General features: G+C 43.0%; 1 protein-coding gene and 1 long non-coding RNA gene across 2 annotated transcripts in view; one reads left to right on the forward strand and one right to left on the reverse strand.

Moving 5' to 3' along the window:
* LOC310790806 (NACHT, LRR and PYD domains-containing protein 12-like) overlaps positions 1 to 17,292 on the forward strand; it is a gene marked incomplete at its 5' end in the record, with an annotated part of 78,249 nt that overhangs the window by 9,980 nt on the left and 50,977 nt on the right. The window contains 4 exons of the mRNA XM_083652518.1: positions 2,555 to 2,674; positions 3,850 to 3,969; positions 6,861 to 6,983; positions 7,485 to 7,607. Of these exons, the coding sequence (XP_083508644.1) occupies positions 2,555 to 2,674; positions 3,850 to 3,969; positions 6,861 to 6,983; positions 7,485 to 7,607 (486 nt within the window). The remainder of the gene's footprint in view (positions 1 to 2,554; positions 2,675 to 3,849; positions 3,970 to 6,860; positions 6,984 to 7,484; positions 7,608 to 17,292) is intronic.
* Positions 10,338 to 10,911, reverse strand: LOC310790421. Its single transcript, XR_014553380.1, has 3 exons — positions 10,806 to 10,911; positions 10,548 to 10,695; positions 10,338 to 10,422 (listed from the first exon to the last, which is right to left on the reverse strand). It is a non-coding gene; the product is annotated as an uncharacterized lncRNA (long non-coding RNA).

Below are 17,292 nucleotides of genomic sequence, written 5' to 3' on the forward strand. Positions count from 1 at the left end.
GATGCCCCCCTGGTGGCCTGGATTGTGGACTACCTGTCTGGCAGACCACAGTATGTGCGCCTACAGAACTGTGTGTCAGACAGAGTGGTCAGCAATACGGGAGCACCACAGGGGACGGTCTTCTCTCCTTTCTTCTTCACCATCTACACCACGGACTTCACCTACCAGACAGAGTCTTGCCACCTTCAGAAGTTCTCTGACGACTCTGCGATAGTGGGATGTATCAAAGATGGCGATGACGATGAGTATCGGGATGTGGTGGCCAACTTTGTCACATGGTGTGAGCAGAACCACCTGCAGCTCAACGTGTCAAAGACAAAGGAGCTGGTGGTGGACCTGAGGAGGGTCAAGGCTCCGGTGACCCCTGTTTCAATCCACGGGGTCAGTGTTGACATAGTGGAGGATTACAAGTACCGTGGAGTGTACATTGACAATAAACTAGACTGGGCTAAGAACTCTGATGCACTCTACAAGAAGGGGCAAAGCCGTCTCTACTTTCTGAGACGGCTGAGGTCCTTCAACATCTGCCGGACCATGCTGAGGATGTTCTATGAGTCGGTAGTGGCTAGTGCCTTCCTCTATGCTATTGTGTGCTGGGGCAGCAGGCTGAAGGCAGCGGATGCCAACAGACTTAACAAATTGATCCGTAAGGCCAGGGACATTGTGGGGCTGGACCTGGGCTCTCTGACTGCGGTGTCAGAGAAGAGAACGTTATCCAGGCTACGCTCCATCATGAGCAATGACTCGCACCCACTCCACGGCGTGCTAGTCAAACACAGGAGTACATTCAGTGAGAGACTGATTCCACCTAGATGCAACACGGAGAGGCACAGGAAATCATTCCTGCCTGTGGCCATTGGTCTATTTAATGCCTCTCTTAAAAGAGCACCTTGGAGACGCTCAGTCTCCCTGAGACTGAGCCAGCCGATAGGCTAACTGGAAAAGTGCCTGGCTGAGCCACGTGTAACGTATAGGGCAAGCCGAATAATATAAGTTCAGTGTGCAATAAAGATAGGCTAACTGGAAAAGTGCCTGGCTGAGCCACGTGTAACGTATGGGGCAAGCCGAATAATATAAGTTCAGTGTGCAATAAAGACAATTGGCACGTAGGATATACTTACTCTACGTATCGCTTACTTAGACGTACTCCACTATTTTGCTCCTATTGCATTTAATACTGCTTACTGTTTATACTGTTTATACTGTTTATTCCATGCTATGTTGTGCTCTTTCTTCTTCTTATTCTGCTTATTTTACTATCGCATTACTACTGTGTATTTTATTTTATGCTATCTGTGTTATGTGAACGAGCAACTGTAACTTGTCCCAATTTCCCCCCGGGGATCATTAAAGTCTTTCTGATTCTGATTCTGATCTGATTCTGAATCGCCACCCTTTGACATTGCCAATACACGATGTCATCACGCAAGCACATGGCTAATTAATATGGACGTTAACATCCATATTAATAATAGCCATGTGCTTCAGCTGCGCTCTCGCTGTACTTTGCTAACTTAGCATCGATGCTAGCGGGACTTACCCAGATATCGTCATTGCCTGCTTTTACTGCTGCTTGCTGGTAATGTTAATCCCATCATTCCCATGTCAGAAAAAGTCTCCAGATTTGTCGCTAATGTTAGTCTCTTCTGAGAAAAGATTGTCTCCAGGAGGGTCTGAAAACTTTTCTTGAGTTGGATGCAGCCAAGTATTGTGTGAGGCAGCCATTTGAGGCAGCCAGTGTTGTGTGACTGTGAGCGTCCAAGCTAACACAGCTGCAGAGAGGAGCCTGGTTATATCGATGAGAGGAGCTGACTGACTGATCGAGACATAGGCCTAGCCTAACTTTTGTGGGGAGAAATACATTGAAAACTAGTCAGATATGCCTTGAATGCCACTTGTAAAATAAATCACCCACAGTGATTGACGACGGTGCGACCACTATTTTGACTGGGTGGCTTTATGTAACAAAGGCAAGCGCTCATTTTTGGCACATTGCCACCCCTCGTTATTGCCTGAATGGTCGGAATGGATCCTCCGTTAAAACGGCATGTTTTTGAATGTAGTTCGGTTACAGATTCGCTAAAGCTGTTTCCATATCACATTTCTTGTTATCGATACACGCTACCGCACCCCCTCCCCCCGCCCACAGGCAGAGAGAATACGGACCATTTCCAGCTGTTTCTAAACACAGACTCCTCATGTCTAGAAAGGTAAAACCGGAAAATATCCTGCTCTGGCTAGCCGGACATGATCCAGACTTCATGTTTAGAAGAGGCTTATGAGATGATTGTATTCCTGAAGCAAAGCTTGTATAGGATACACACTTTCAAACACATTTAAATCAGTGTTATGATGGTATAACAGTGTAGAGAGCTGCACGGGCCTGGAACAGGAGCACCGTGCTGACATCATCACATTGAAGCAAACTAATCAAGACCTGCAGTTTGGTCTTCATCACACTAACAAACACACAATACAATTCAATACAACATCACATGCATTGTTGTCTGTCTTAACTAGAACTAATGATGTGTATAACACATGTCTGTTTCAGAGGTCAGTACCACAGGCAGAGAGCAGAGTCTCCAGTACCCAGCTGTCTGTCTATGAAGAGTGACCGGTCATTGCCTATACCTCCAAACTTCAGTAAGGAACCTGGACCTTCAGACACAAAGTAAGTGGACTGTTATGCTCTCAGCCTACCTGAGAAGACTACAGTAATGATGATGGAGGAACATGTTCTGTTCTGTCATGTAGAATTAGTTCACTGTTGCCTAGTTCAGTGGTTCTCAAAGTGGGGTCAGGGGTCTCTGGGGGGGTTCCAGTGGGTCCCCAGCTAAAACGGGACTAAGTTATTTGCACATGCTTTTGCACTACTTCTCTTAGTTATTCAACATATAAATAGACTCTGAAGAAAACAATAGAATCTAGGGCTGGGTTCAAAAAATCGATTCTCCGATTTTTAATCGATTTTCATTTTAATCCTCGATTATCGATTCATATGTCCAGAGATCGATTTTTTTTTTAATTAAAAAAAAAAAAAAAAAAAAATACTAAACAGGCTAAAATATTGTGCTGTGTGTGGTAGTTGAAACATAGTTTCAAGTTGACGTTTAATTATGTTTGTAGTTGAAACAAAAACATAAATACTGTAGGCTACATGAATGGAAATGTTTGATCATTATTAATATCTACTTTTAGAAATTATATAGGCTGAAATCAAATCACTGTGCATAATTGTGAAAGTGTCTTTATTGACAGATGAAAAGGCTGTTATTTACCCTTTGTCACCACGTGGTGAGTAAATATATGTGTAACTAAAACCATTAAAATTGACAACAGGTCTGCAACTTTTTTTCCCCATGTATCTACTTGGCTGGTTGGAAACCCCTGTGTTACATAACTGGACAGTCATGTAATTCAGGGTACAGCTCAAAAACCACGTTTTGGTATCACTAACCAAATCAATATTGAAAATTGATCGAATCGGAATCGAATCGAATCGAATCGAATCGAATCGAAATTAATCGATTCGCAACCTTGTGAATCGGAATCGAATCGATTCTTGAAATTTGAACCAATACCCAGCTCTAATAGAATCATATATTCTTGAGTCCTTTAACCTCTTCTACTCCACCCCTCCCTACCAGACACTTTGTTTTAAATCTTTTTTAGGAGAGACTGGTGAGTTTAGGCTAAGATAGCAGGTCAACACTTTATGCCACATAGAAGTTGTACACATCTGAATGCTTGGAATCTGAAGATTAATTTGACATGATGTGTGGTGATTTGGTGCAGCCGTCACAATAACACATGTCTAATGATGTGTATAACACATGTCTGTTTCAGAGGTCAGTCCTACAGGCAGAGAGCAGAGTCTCCAGTACCCAGCTGTCTGTCTATCAAGAGTGACTGGTCTAAAGACTTTAATCCAGACTTCAGTAATGAACCTGGACCTTCAGACACAAGGTAAGAGGACTGTTAGACTGTCAGCCTAACTGAGAAGACTACAGTAATGATGATGAAGGAACATGTTCTGTTCTGTCATGTAATTAGTTCCCTTCACTGTTGGGCCAGGGGTCCTTGGGGAAGTTCCAGGGGGTCCCCAGCAAAAACACAGCCATAAGTTCTTTCCACTACACTTAGGGGGACTGGTGAATTTAGGCTAAGATAGCAGCTCAACAGTATATATATACACTTAGGGGGACTGGTGAATTTAGGCTAAGATAGCAGGTCAACAGTATATATATACACTTAGGGGGACTGGTGAATTTAGGCTAAGATAGCAGGTCAACAGTATATATATATATACACTTAGGGGGGACTGGTGAATTTAGGCTAAGATAGCAGGTCAACAGTATATATATACACTTAGGGGGACTGGTGAATTTAGGCTAAGGTAGCAGGTCAACAGTATATATATACACTTAGGGGGGACTGGTGAATTCAGGCTAAGATAGCAGGTCAACAGTATATATATACACTTAGGGGGGACTGGTGAATTTAGGCTAAGATAGCACCTCAACAGTATATATATACACTTAGGGGGGACTGGTGAATTTAGGCTAAGATAGCAGGTCAACAGTATATATATATACACTTGGGGGGACTGGTGAATTTAGGCTAAGGTAGCAGGTCAACAGTATATATATACACTTAGGGGGGACTGGTGAATTCAGGCTAAGATAGCAGGTCAACAGTATATATATACACTTAGGGGGGACTGGTGAATTTAGGCTAAGATAGCACCTCAACAGTATATATATACACTTAGGGGGGACTGGTGAATTTAGGCTAAGATAGCAGGTCAACAGTATATATATATACACTTAGGGGGGACTGTGAATTTAGGCTAAGATAGCAGGTCAACAGTATATATATATACACTTGGGGGGACTGGTGAATTTAGGCTAAGGTAGCAGGTCAACAGTATATATATACACTTAGGGGGGACTGGTGAATTTAGGCTAAGATAGCAGGTCAACAGTGTATATATATACACTTAGGGGGGACTGGTGAATTTAGGCTAAGATAGCAGGTCAACAGTATATATATACACTTAGGGGGGACTGGTGAATTTAGGCTAAGATAGCAGGTCAACAGTATATATATACACTTGGGGGGACTGGTGAATTTAGGCTAAGAGCAGGTCAACAGTATATATATACACTTAGGGGGACTGGTGAATTTAGGCTAAGATAGCAGGTCAACAGTATATATATACACTTAGGGTTGGACTGGTGAATTTAGGCTAAGATAGCAGGTCAACAGTATATATATACACTTAGGGGGACTGGTGAATTTAGGCTAAGATAGCAGGTCAACAGTGTGCACCTTGTGTAAAACGGAATTAAAATATCACCGAAGTACATCGAGTTTGAGGCGAGCGATCACCTAAAAGTAGCTAGCGGCCAGCTAGCAGCCAGCTAGCGGCCAGCTAGCAGCCAGCTAGCTAGCGCGAGACTCATCACTCATTCTTCCTTCAGAGTTTCGGATGCGCGGGTCCTCTAACCACTGGGAGGTTGGCTCCAATGGCTTCACGCGATATACACGTTATCAATACTCAGTTTCCAATACCGAGCCATTATTCACATGGAAGTGCCAAAGTTTTTAGCTCAGACACAGCCTTCTTCGGCTGTGTCATTTTGGGTTTCAACTGCTCCACAGCGCCACCGCTGGAAGTATCGGTTCTAGATATATTTTGTAGACATTGTTACCTCCTGTCTACATTCCACTTCTATTGAATAGAGAGGTCCAGGGATGACGTATTTTTGTAGGCTGAATGCGGAAGTCCCGAACTTCCTGGTTCCACACTGTTTCTGTCTATGGGATTTTTGAATGGGTTTTTGGCGATATGCTTCAAATAATGTCTGTGGGCAACGCAAGTTTAATCAAACGCGAACCAAGGTTCAGCGGGATAATCTTCACACATGAGGACCACTTTCATGAGTTTTGTAGCGTAAATGCGAGCCCTAGAAGTAAAATGCTCGAGCTAAGCTAATCCTGAACTACACACTGTCGCATAGGCTTCACGTCACGTCAGCACTCAACCTGGACTGTTGTTGATGTGTGCACTGATTACCTCGGGCTGAACGGGGCTGAACCAGGTGAGGGAAAGAGAATTTCCGTGTTCGCCCTTTGAAGTGGTGACGTTATTGACGTATATATCCACATCGACTCAGCAGTGTAGTCTCATTTAGCCATTTGCTAGCTAGCCGCCCGTTTAACGGCATGTAAAAGCTTCAAAACTCATAAAAGTGGTCTTCATGTGTGAAGATGATGTTACTAAACACTGGTTCGCGTTTGATTAAGCCAGCGTTGCCCAGAGAGATTATTAGAAGCATCGCGCCAAAAACCCATTCAAAACTCCCATAGGCGAAAACTGTATGGAACCAGGGGCGTTAGCATCGATGATTTCCGGACTCGTTACTGGACCTCTCTATTCAAAATAAATCTAAAATTCAAGATCACAAAGTAGATGTATTTGCATTAATTTGATTCCCAATCACGACACACTGGTAAGAATGATTAATATCTAATTAAAAATGCTTTGAAATGCAAAATAATGGCATTTTAAACATGCGATACAAAGATGCGATTAATCGCGATTAACTGCGATTAATAAAATTAATCGTTTGACAGCCCTAATAGTATTACATGTTGAAAGTAACTTGCCCAACACTGCAACCAACACAGAGAACAGGAGTGCCGTGCTGAAATCATCACATTGAAGCAAACTAATCAAGACCTGCAGTGTGGTCTTAACTAATGAACACAATACGTTGCAATATGCAACATCACATGCATTGTTGTCTGTCTTGACTAGAACTAATGATGTGTATAACACATGTCTGTTTCAGAGGTCAGTACCACAGGCAGAGAGCAGAGTCTCCAGTACCCAGCTGTCTGTCTATGAAGAGTGACTCGTCTAAAGGTTTTCTTCCTCCAAGCTTCAGTAATGAACCTGGACCTTCAGACACAAGGTAAGAGGAATGTTAGACTGTCAGCCTACCTGAGAAGACTTGAGTAATGATGATGAAGGAGAATGTTCTGTTCTGTCATGTAGAATTAGTTCACTGTTGCCTAGTTCAGTGGTTCTCAAAGTGGGGTCAGGGCTCCCTGGGGGGGTCCAGGGGGTCCCCAGCTAAAACGGGACTAAGTTATTTGCACATGCTTTTACACTACTTCTCTTAGTTATTCAACATATAAATAGACTCTGAAGAAAACAATAGAATCATATATTCTAGAGTCCTTTAACCTCTTCTACTCCACCCCTCCCTACCAGACACTTTAATTTAAATCTTCTTTAGGGGAGACTGGTGAGTTTAGGCTAAGATAGCAGGTCAACACTTTATGCCACATAGAAGTTGTACACATCTGAATGCTTGGAATCTGAAGATGAATTTGACATGATGTGTGGTGATTTGGTGCAGCCGTCACAATAACACATGTCTAATGATGTGTATAACACATGTCTGTTTCAGAGGTCAGTCCTACAGGCAGAGAGCAGAGTCTCCAGTACCCAGCTGTCTGTCTATGAAGAGTGACCGGTCTAAAGGTTTTAAACCTCCAGACTTCAGTAATGAACCTGGACCTTCATACACAAGGTAAGAGGACTGTTATACTGTCAGCCTAACTGAGAAGACTACAGTAATGATGATGAAGGAACATGTTCTGTTCTGTCATGTAGAATTAGTTCCCTTCACTGTTGGGCAAAAACGGCAATAAGTTATTTCCACTATACTTAGGGGGGACTGGTGAATTTAGGCTAAGATAGCAGGTCAACAGTATATATATACACTTAGGGGGGACTGGTGAATTTAGGCTAAGATAGCAGGTCAACAGTATATATATACACTTAGGGGGGACTGGTGAATTTAGGCTAAGATAGCAGGTCAACAGTATATATATACACTTAGGGGGGACTGGTGAATTTAGGCTAAGATAGCAGGTCAACAGTATATACAGTATATACACTTAGGGGGGACTGGTGAATTTAGGCTAAGATAGCAGGTCAACAGTATATATATACACTTGGGGGGACTGGTGAATTTAGGCTAAGATAGCAGGTCAACAGTATATATATACACTTAGGGGGACTGGTGAATTTAGGCTAAGATAGCAGGTCAACAGTATATATATACAGGTCGGCTCCAATGGCTTCACGCGATATACACGTTATCAATACTCAGTTTCCAATACCGAGCCATTATTCACATGGAAGTGCCAAAGTTTTTAGCTCAGACACAGCCTTCTTCGGCTGTGTCATTTTGGGTTTCGACTGCTCCACAGCGCCGCCGCTGGAAGTATCGGTTCTAGATATATTTTGTAGACATTGTTACCTCCTGTTCTATGATCTACACGGCTCTGCTGTCTACATTCCACTTCTATTGAATAGAAGTTCAGTTCAGTTCACCGCGCCAGTTCAGCTCACCCCAAAGTGCTGTGTGTGTGTGCGCACACACACAAAATAGCCTTAAATGCTATTTTAAGGCCAGGGGGAAGATAGGGCCCATAGACTGTATAACATTTATGGTCTAAGTGGTTCTGAACAAAATGACCATGCCCACAATTTGCGCTGCGCCTGGCCTTAAGGTTGTGGTTGTGGTCAAGCGCAATCCATATTTCCCCCCCGACGCTAAACCCATCTGTTAACCACTTAACCACGCCTTTTAAGCGTAGAATTATTCACAACGTGTTCATTCAAGAACTGCAGTAAACGAATCACAAGCTTCCCTTTCATGCTCCAATTCCACGGAGCGATCCAGTCCGGTCAGAAAAACCCGACCAAAGCGCTCTGAGCTCCCCACCTCCCTCTTTCATCCCCGTCTGTCTCCATATATATTATTCCATATTATTATGCTCCTCAAATCTCACTGCAGTTTAAATACAGCAAGCATGTAAATACGCTACACTATAGCAAGATCAAAGTGAAAAGAATGTTCTAAACGCATCGGCTAGAAAAATATAGCCTATCCCTGGATGTCATGATGAGAATAGATTGGTGAAAGTTTGGGCAGACTGGTATCGTTTTCTCTCGCTACCTTTTCTCCTCCCCCACTGCACAGGTTGATTGATTGATTTTTTATTTAGTACAAGAATATTACATAAAGTATGTAACAAATAGTAGTACAAGGATAAAAACACAGACAGTTGTTCAACTGATTTCCACTGTGGTCCCAAGAAGGATACAAAGAACATTTAAGACATCTGTACAATAAAAAGTACATATGAAGAGTCAGATGCACAAAGAGACAAAAGTACCTGTTCTTCAGGAAAGACGCAAAGCCCCCAAGGACACAATTCCTTGCAAATGACGCTTCACGGCCTTCCTGAAGCCTGTAACAGTGGGAGAGCTTTGAATTGTCCTAGGCAAGGCATTCCACAGCCGGCAGGCCGTATACATAAATAGGGAGGACAAACCCGTTTGTGTGTTTTTCTGAAAAACATATTTGTAACAGTTTATGATGCACCTATCTTGTTATATTTACTAGTATGTGGCCAATAAACAACAAATCAAAAGTGTCCTGGCCAAAATCGTGCATTTTTTTGCATCAAATTTTAAGGGGAAATTAGGATTCATCACTCATTACATTGCCAAACGCCTGAAAAAGTGGGCCTCACGTCAAATGTAATTCATGCCTGGAAGGTCTTGGAAAACCCCTCACGCCCACACCCCAGCTCCGATTGGGCTGAAAATTTGCATGGCTGTTGGTTATTATCTGGGCAAGGTTATGGTCAGGTTGTTCAGTACTTGAACCACCTGGAAAATCCTGGAAACCACCTGGAAAGTCCTGGAAACCACCTGGAAACCACTTCATGCCCACACCCCAGGTCGGATTGGGCTAAAAATGTGCATAGCAGTGGGTTATTATCTGGGGAGGCCATAGCAGGTTGCAGTCCCTGAACCACCACACCCCCAAACACACACAGATTGAGCATAGCGCCACCTATTGGCAAACACAAAAAGCTGTTTATCTTGAGAACCGCTTGTCCGATTGACTTCAAACTCAAGGAGTGCACTTAAGGGGGCCCGATGGAGTGCACTGCTGAATTTCGTGCAAGTCGGCATAGCGCCACCTACTGGCAAACACAAAAAGTGGTTCAGGCTTCAAGCAGGAAAACACAAAAGCAGACTGACAACCAGGTAAGTGTAAAAAAAATCAACAGTGGTTTTATTAATTGATCCAGGTAAGGTTTTTTTTTTTTATTAACCCATCCACCACCCCCCCCCACTTTGGAGGACATACTTTGTTTTTACATTACATTATTATATTACATTTTGATTTGACAAATAAGTACATACAGTGGTTTTATTAATTGATCCGGGTAAGTGTAAAAAATCAACAGTGGTTTTATTAATTGATCGTGGTGGGGCACTCCGTGCGCTCAGTGGGGGAACAGGCGGGCAGGCAGAGGATCCTGGGAACACACAGGGAAAAATGGATCAGGTTGGCAGGCAAAACAGGCAGTCAGGAATATTCACAAAAAGGTGCTACTGAGTTTAGATAAATTCTTTACGATGCTCAACTGGCTGGGTTACAAACCTGTGAATGGCAAAATGTTCCAGCAAGGACTGACAGGCCGAGGCAGTATTTGTAGGCCAGTGGTGATTGGTGGAGATGAGTAGCAGGTGGTTGAACGCTGATGCTGGCCAGGTGTGTGGAGCCTCCCACAGGTGGAGTCACAAGGATCCTGGGAACACAGGGAAAAAGGGATCAGGTTGGCAGTCAAGAATATTCACAAAAAGGTGCTACTGAGTTTAGATAGCTTCTTTACGATGCTCAACTGGCTGGGTTACAAACCGTGAATGGCAATGTTCCAGCAAGGACTGACAGGCCGAGGCAGTATTTGTAGGCCAGTGGTGATTGGTGGAGATGAGTAGCAGGTGGTTGAACGCTGATGCTGGCCAGGTGTGTGGAGCCTGTGGAGTCTAAAAAGTGGAAAAACGAGCACACTCGGAAAGTCGAAACATTTTTTTTTTTTGGGGAACTTTTTTTTTTTTTTTAACAAACTATATACAGTTATATACAGACTGTTGTATGGAGTCCCGGATCTGCCGTATCAACAAATAAATGAATAAATGTATAAATGAGCAGATAAATACATATATATGTATCATAAATATATGTAGAAATAAATGTAGATGACATAAATGTATATATATGTGTATTTTCCTATTTTTGTACGTTTTATATATTTATTTAATGATTTATTTGTGTATTTATACATTTATACATTTATTTATACATTTATACATTTATTTATACATTTATACATTTATTTATACATTTATACATTTATACATTTATACATTTATTTATACATTTATACATTTATTTATACATTTATACATTTATTTATACATTTATACATTTATTTATGGCATTTATTTATGTGTGTTTTATTTTATTTATGTCTGTTTTATTTACCTCCCATTTATTTATGTGCCTTGTATTTAGTGATGTCTCCTTTGTATTTAGTGATGCGTCCTTGCTTCCTTTCCTTTTCTGTATGCATTTCTGCCTCACTCAATGCAAATTAGGGGGGCGGCCCGTGCATTTATGCCTGCTGCTCAATGCAGATTAGGGGGCTGGCCGTCATGGGCTCAAGTCTTTGCCTATTGGCTCGAATGCACATTGTCCTATCTGCTCCAAACTTGTCATGCATGATAAGTGTCCATGCCTGAAGATATCTGCACATCAATATCCATGGTATTTACACTCATAGCGCCACCTACTGGCAACAGGAAATGACATGTTTTACACTTACATGAACTGCTCAGAGTGGGTTGAACACATCCACCTCGGATGTGGTCAGAAAATCCTTTACCACCCAATGCAGCTTCATTGTGATGATTATGAGTGCTCATTGACTGGCGTGGGCGTGGCGCCATGGCGAAGGTTGATGTTTCGCCGTCACACAGGAAGTTGGAGTAACTTCATTGTAGATTGTCCAATCTGCTCCAAACTTGTCATGCATGATAACTGTACATGCCTGAACACATCTAGATGTCAATATCCATTTATAGTCATAGCGCCCCCTACTGGCAACACAGAAAGTGCTTTGTAACTTGGCCCTACATGCTCACACGTGCACCAAACTTCACATGTTTGATGAGCATCCCAGCCTGAAGACATCTAGATGACCATTTGGAGTTAGAGGCAGAGCGCCCCCTACTGGCCACACAGAAAGCGGTTTGTAACTCGGCCGTACATGGTCACACCCGCAACGAACTTCACATGTTTGATGAGCATTCCAGACTTCACACATGTACATGCCAATATAGCATTATAGGCAGAGCGCCCCCTACTGGCAACACATAAAGTTGATTGTAACTCAACTGAACGTTGTCCTATCTGCTCCAAACTTGTCGTGCATGATAAGTGTCCATGCCTGAAGATATCTGCAGATCAATATTCAGTGATAGTTACAGCGCCACCTACTGGCAAAAGGAAATTACAAGTTTTACACGTACATGAACTGCTCATAGTGGGTTGACCACATCCACCTCAGATGTGGTCAGAAAAGCCTCAAGCTCTCGATTAACCTTCATTGTGAGGATTATGAGTAAGACATTGATATGTCAATATCCATTTATAGTCATAGCGCCCCCTACTGCCAACACATAGATTGTTTTGTAACTCGGCAGTACATGGTCCCCCGTGCACCAACATACACATGTTTGATGACCATCCCAGCCTGAAGACATCTGGATGACCATTTGGAGTGATAGGCAGAGCGCCCCCTTCTGGCCACACAGGGAGTTGGAGTAACTCCATTGTAGATTGTCCAATCTGCTCCAAACTTGTCATGCATGATGAGTGTACATACCTGAAGACATCTAGATGTCAACATCCATTTATAGTCATAGCGCCCCCTACTGCCAACACAGACAGTGGTTTGTAACTCGGCCCTATATGCTCACACGCGCACCAAACGTCACATGTTTGATGAGCATCCCAGCCTGAAGACATCTATAGGACCATTTGGAGTTAGAGGCAGCGCGCCCCCTACTGGCCACACAGGAAGTTGGAGTAACTCCATTGTAGATTGTCCAATCTGCTCCAAACTTGTCATGCATGATCAGTGTACATACCTGAAGACATCTAGATGTCAACATCCATTTATAGTCATAGCGCCCCCTACTGCCAACACAGACAGTGGTTTTTGTAACTCGGTCCTATATGCTCACACGCGCACCAAACGTCACGTTTGATGAGCATCCCAGCCTGAAGACATCTATAGGACCATTTGGAGTTAGAGGCAGAGCGCCCCCTACTCGCCGCACAGGAAGTTAGAGTAACTCCATTGTAGATTGTCCAATCTGCTCCAAACTTGTCATGCATGATCAGTGTCCATGCCTCAAGCCATCTATATGTCAATATCCATTTATAGTCATAGCGCCCCCTACTGGCAACAAATAAAGTGGTTTGTAACTTGGCCCTACATGCTCACACGTGCACCAAACATCACATGTTTTATGAGCATCCCAGCCTGAAGACATCTAGATGACCATTTGGAGTTATAGGCAGAGCGCCCCCTACTGGCCACACAGGAAGTTGGAGTAACTTTATTGTAGATTGTCCAATCTGCTCCAAACGTGTCATGCATGATAAGTGTCCATGCCTGTACACATCTATATGTCAATATCCATTCATAGTCATAGCGCCCCCTACTGGCAACACAGAAAGTGGTTTGTAACTCGCTCCTACATGCTCACATGCGCACCAAACTTCACATGTTTGATGACCATCCCAGCCTGAATACATCTAGATGACAATTTGGAGTGATAGGCACAGCGCCCCCTACTGGCCACACAGAAAGCGGTTTGTAACTCGGCCGTACGTGGTCACACCCACAACAAACTTCACATGTTTGATGACCATCCCAGACTTCACACATGTACACGCCAATATAGCATTATAGGCAGAGCGCCCCCTATTGGCAACAGGAAATTACATATTTTACACTTACATGAACTGCTCATTGTCCCAGCCTGAAGACATCTATATGTCAATATCCATTTATAGTCATAGCGCCCCCTACTGCCAACACAGAAAGTGGTTTGTAACTCGGCCCTACACAGTCCCACGCGCAACAAAATTCACATGTTTGATGACCATCCCAGCCTGAAAACATCTACATGACAATTTGGAGTGATAGGCAGAGCGCCCCCTAGTTGCCAGTAGGGGGCGCTATGACTCTAAATGGATATTGACATATAGATGTCTTCAGGCTGGGACACGTATGAAGCACGTGCAGTTTGGCAGAGATTGGACAATCTCCAATGGAGTTAATCCAACTTCCTGTGTGACGGCAAAACATCAACGTTCGCCATGCCCAAGCTGCATTGGGTGGTAAAGGATTTTCTGACCACATCCGAGGTGGATGTGTTCAACCCACTCTGAGCAGTTCATGTAAGTGTAAAACATGTAATTTCCTGTTGCCAGTAGGTGGCGCTATGACTGTAAATGGTTATTGACATATAGATGTCTTCAGGCATGGACAGTTATGCATGACAAGTTTGGAGCAGATAGGACAATGTGCATTCGAGTGACAGCGACTTCGTGTGTCATGGCGAGACATCGATCTTCGCCGCGTAGCTACACCCACGCCGTCCATGGTAAATGCAAACTTTTAATAACTATTCATCATTGGGGTCTCTTCTATCTGCTGTGCAAGTTTGAGGGTGATCTGATGAACCCCGTAGGAGGAGTTCGTTAAAGTCTGACCCCTGGAAATGGGTGAAATGTCTGAAATATTGCACAGTAAATTCAAAATGGCTGACTTCCGGTTGGGTGTGGATCCTGGCACCAAGAGACTTTTCCATCAGTCTGGCCATGATACATGTGCCCTGCAATTTTCGGAGCTGTAGGTGAAACTTAGTGCGAGGGCTATTCCGTTTATAGGAGGCACTATGGAGGCATTTAGCCACGCCCCTGGCCAAAAACCTTGAAATCTGAACCGTGTAGGGCCGAGTTACAAACCACTTTCTGTGTCGCCAGTAGGGGGTGCTATGCCTATAAATGGCTATTGACATAATAGATGTCTTACTCATAATCCTCACAATGAAGGTTAATCGAGGGGTTAAGGCTTTTCTGACCATATGTGAGGTGGAGGTGGTCAACCCACTATGAGCAGTTCATGTAAGTGTAAAAGATGTAATTTCCTGTTGCCAATAGGGGGCGCTCTGCCTATAATGCTATATTGGCGTGTACATGTGTGAAGTCTGGGATGGTCATCAAACATGTGAAGTTTGTTGCGGGTGTGACCACGTACGGCCGAGTTACAAACCGCTTTCTGTGTGGCCAGTAGGGGGCGCTGTGCCTATCACTCCAAATTGTCATCTAGATGTATTCAGGCTGGGATGGTCATCAAACATGTGAAGTTTGGTGCGCATGTGAGCATGTAGGAGCGAGTTACAAACCACTTTCTGTGTTGCCAGTAGGGGGCGCTATGACTATGAATGGATATTGACATATAGATGTGTACAGGCATGGACACTTATCATGCATGACACGTTTGGAGCAGATTGGACAATCTACAATAAAGTTACTCCAACTTCCTGTGTGGCCAGTAGGGGGCGCTCTGCCTATCACTCCAAATGGTCATCCAGATGTCTTCAGGCTGGGATGGTCATCAAACATGTGTATGTTGGTGCACGGGGGACCATGTACTGCCGAGTTACAAAACGATCTATGTGTTGGCAGTAGGGGGCGCTATGACTATAAATGGATATTGACATATCAATGTCTTACTCATAATCCTCACAATGAAGGTTAATCGAGAGCTTGAGGCTTTTCTGACCACATCTGAGGTGGATGTGGTCAACCCACTATGAGCAGTTCATGTACGTGTAAAACTTGTCATTTCCTTTTGCCAGTAGGTGGCGCTGTAACTATCACTGAATATTGATCTGCAGATATCTTCAGGCATGGACACTTATCATGCACGACAAGTTTGGAGCAGATAGGACAACGTTCAGTTGAGTTACAATCAACTTTATGTGTTGCCAGTAGGGGGCGCTCTGCCTATAATGCTATATTGGCATGTACATGTGTGAAGTCTGGAATGCTCATCAAACATGTGAAGTTCGTTGCGGGTGTGACCATGTACGGCCGAGTTACAAACCGCTTTCTGTGTGGCCAGTAGGGGGCGCTCTGCCTCTAACTCCAAATGGTCATCTAGATGTCTTCAGGCTGGGATGCTCATCAAACATGTGAAGTTTGGTGCACGTGTGAGCATGTAGGGCCAAGTTACAAAGCACTTTCTGTGTTGCCAGTAGGGGGCGCTATGACTATAAATGGATATTGACATCTAGATGTGTTCAGGCATGTACAGTTATCATGCATGACAAGTTTGGAGCAGATTGGACAATCTACAATGAAGTTACTCCAACTTCCTGTGTGACGGCGAAACATCAACCTTCGCCATGGCGCCACGCCCACGCCAGTCAATGAGCACTCATAATCATCACAATGAAGCTGCATTGGGTGGTAAAGGATTTTCTGACCACATCCGAGGTGGATGTGTTCAACCCACTCTGAGCAGTTCATGTAAGTGTAAAACATGTCATTTCCTGTTGCCAGTAGGTGGCGCTATGAGTGTAAATACCATGGATATTGATGTGCAGATATCTTCAGGCATGGACACTTATCATGCATGACAAGTTTGGAGCAGATAGGACAATGTGCATTCGAGCCAATAGGCAAAGACTTGAGCCCATGACGGCCAGCCCCCTAATCTGCATTGAGCAGCAGGCATAAATGCACGGGCCGCCCCCCTAATTTGCATTGAGTGAGGCAGAAATGCATACAGAAAAGGAAAGGAAGCAAGGACGCATCACTAAATACAAAGGAGACATCACTAAATACAAGGCACATAAATAAATGGGAGGTAAATAAAACAGACATAAATAAAATAAAACACACATAAATAAATGCCATAAATAAATGTATAAATGTATAAATAAATGTATAAATGTATAAATAAATGTATAAATGTATAAATAAATGTATAAATGTATAAATGTATAAATAAATGTATAAATGTATAAATAAATGTATAAATGTATAAATAAATGTATAAATGTATAAATACACAAATAAATCATTAAATAAATATATAAAACGTACAAAAATAGGAAAATACACATATATATACATTTATGTCATCTACATTTATTTCTACATATATTTATGATACATATATATGTATTTATCTGCTCATTTATACATTTATTAATTTATTTGTTGATACGGCAGATCCGGGACTCCATACTGTTGACCA

Source organism: Poromitra crassiceps (genome assembly GCF_964638095.1).
Source record: "Poromitra crassiceps genome assembly, chromosome: 15".
Classification (NCBI taxonomy): Eukaryota; Metazoa; Chordata; class Actinopteri; order Beryciformes; family Melamphaidae; genus Poromitra; species Poromitra crassiceps.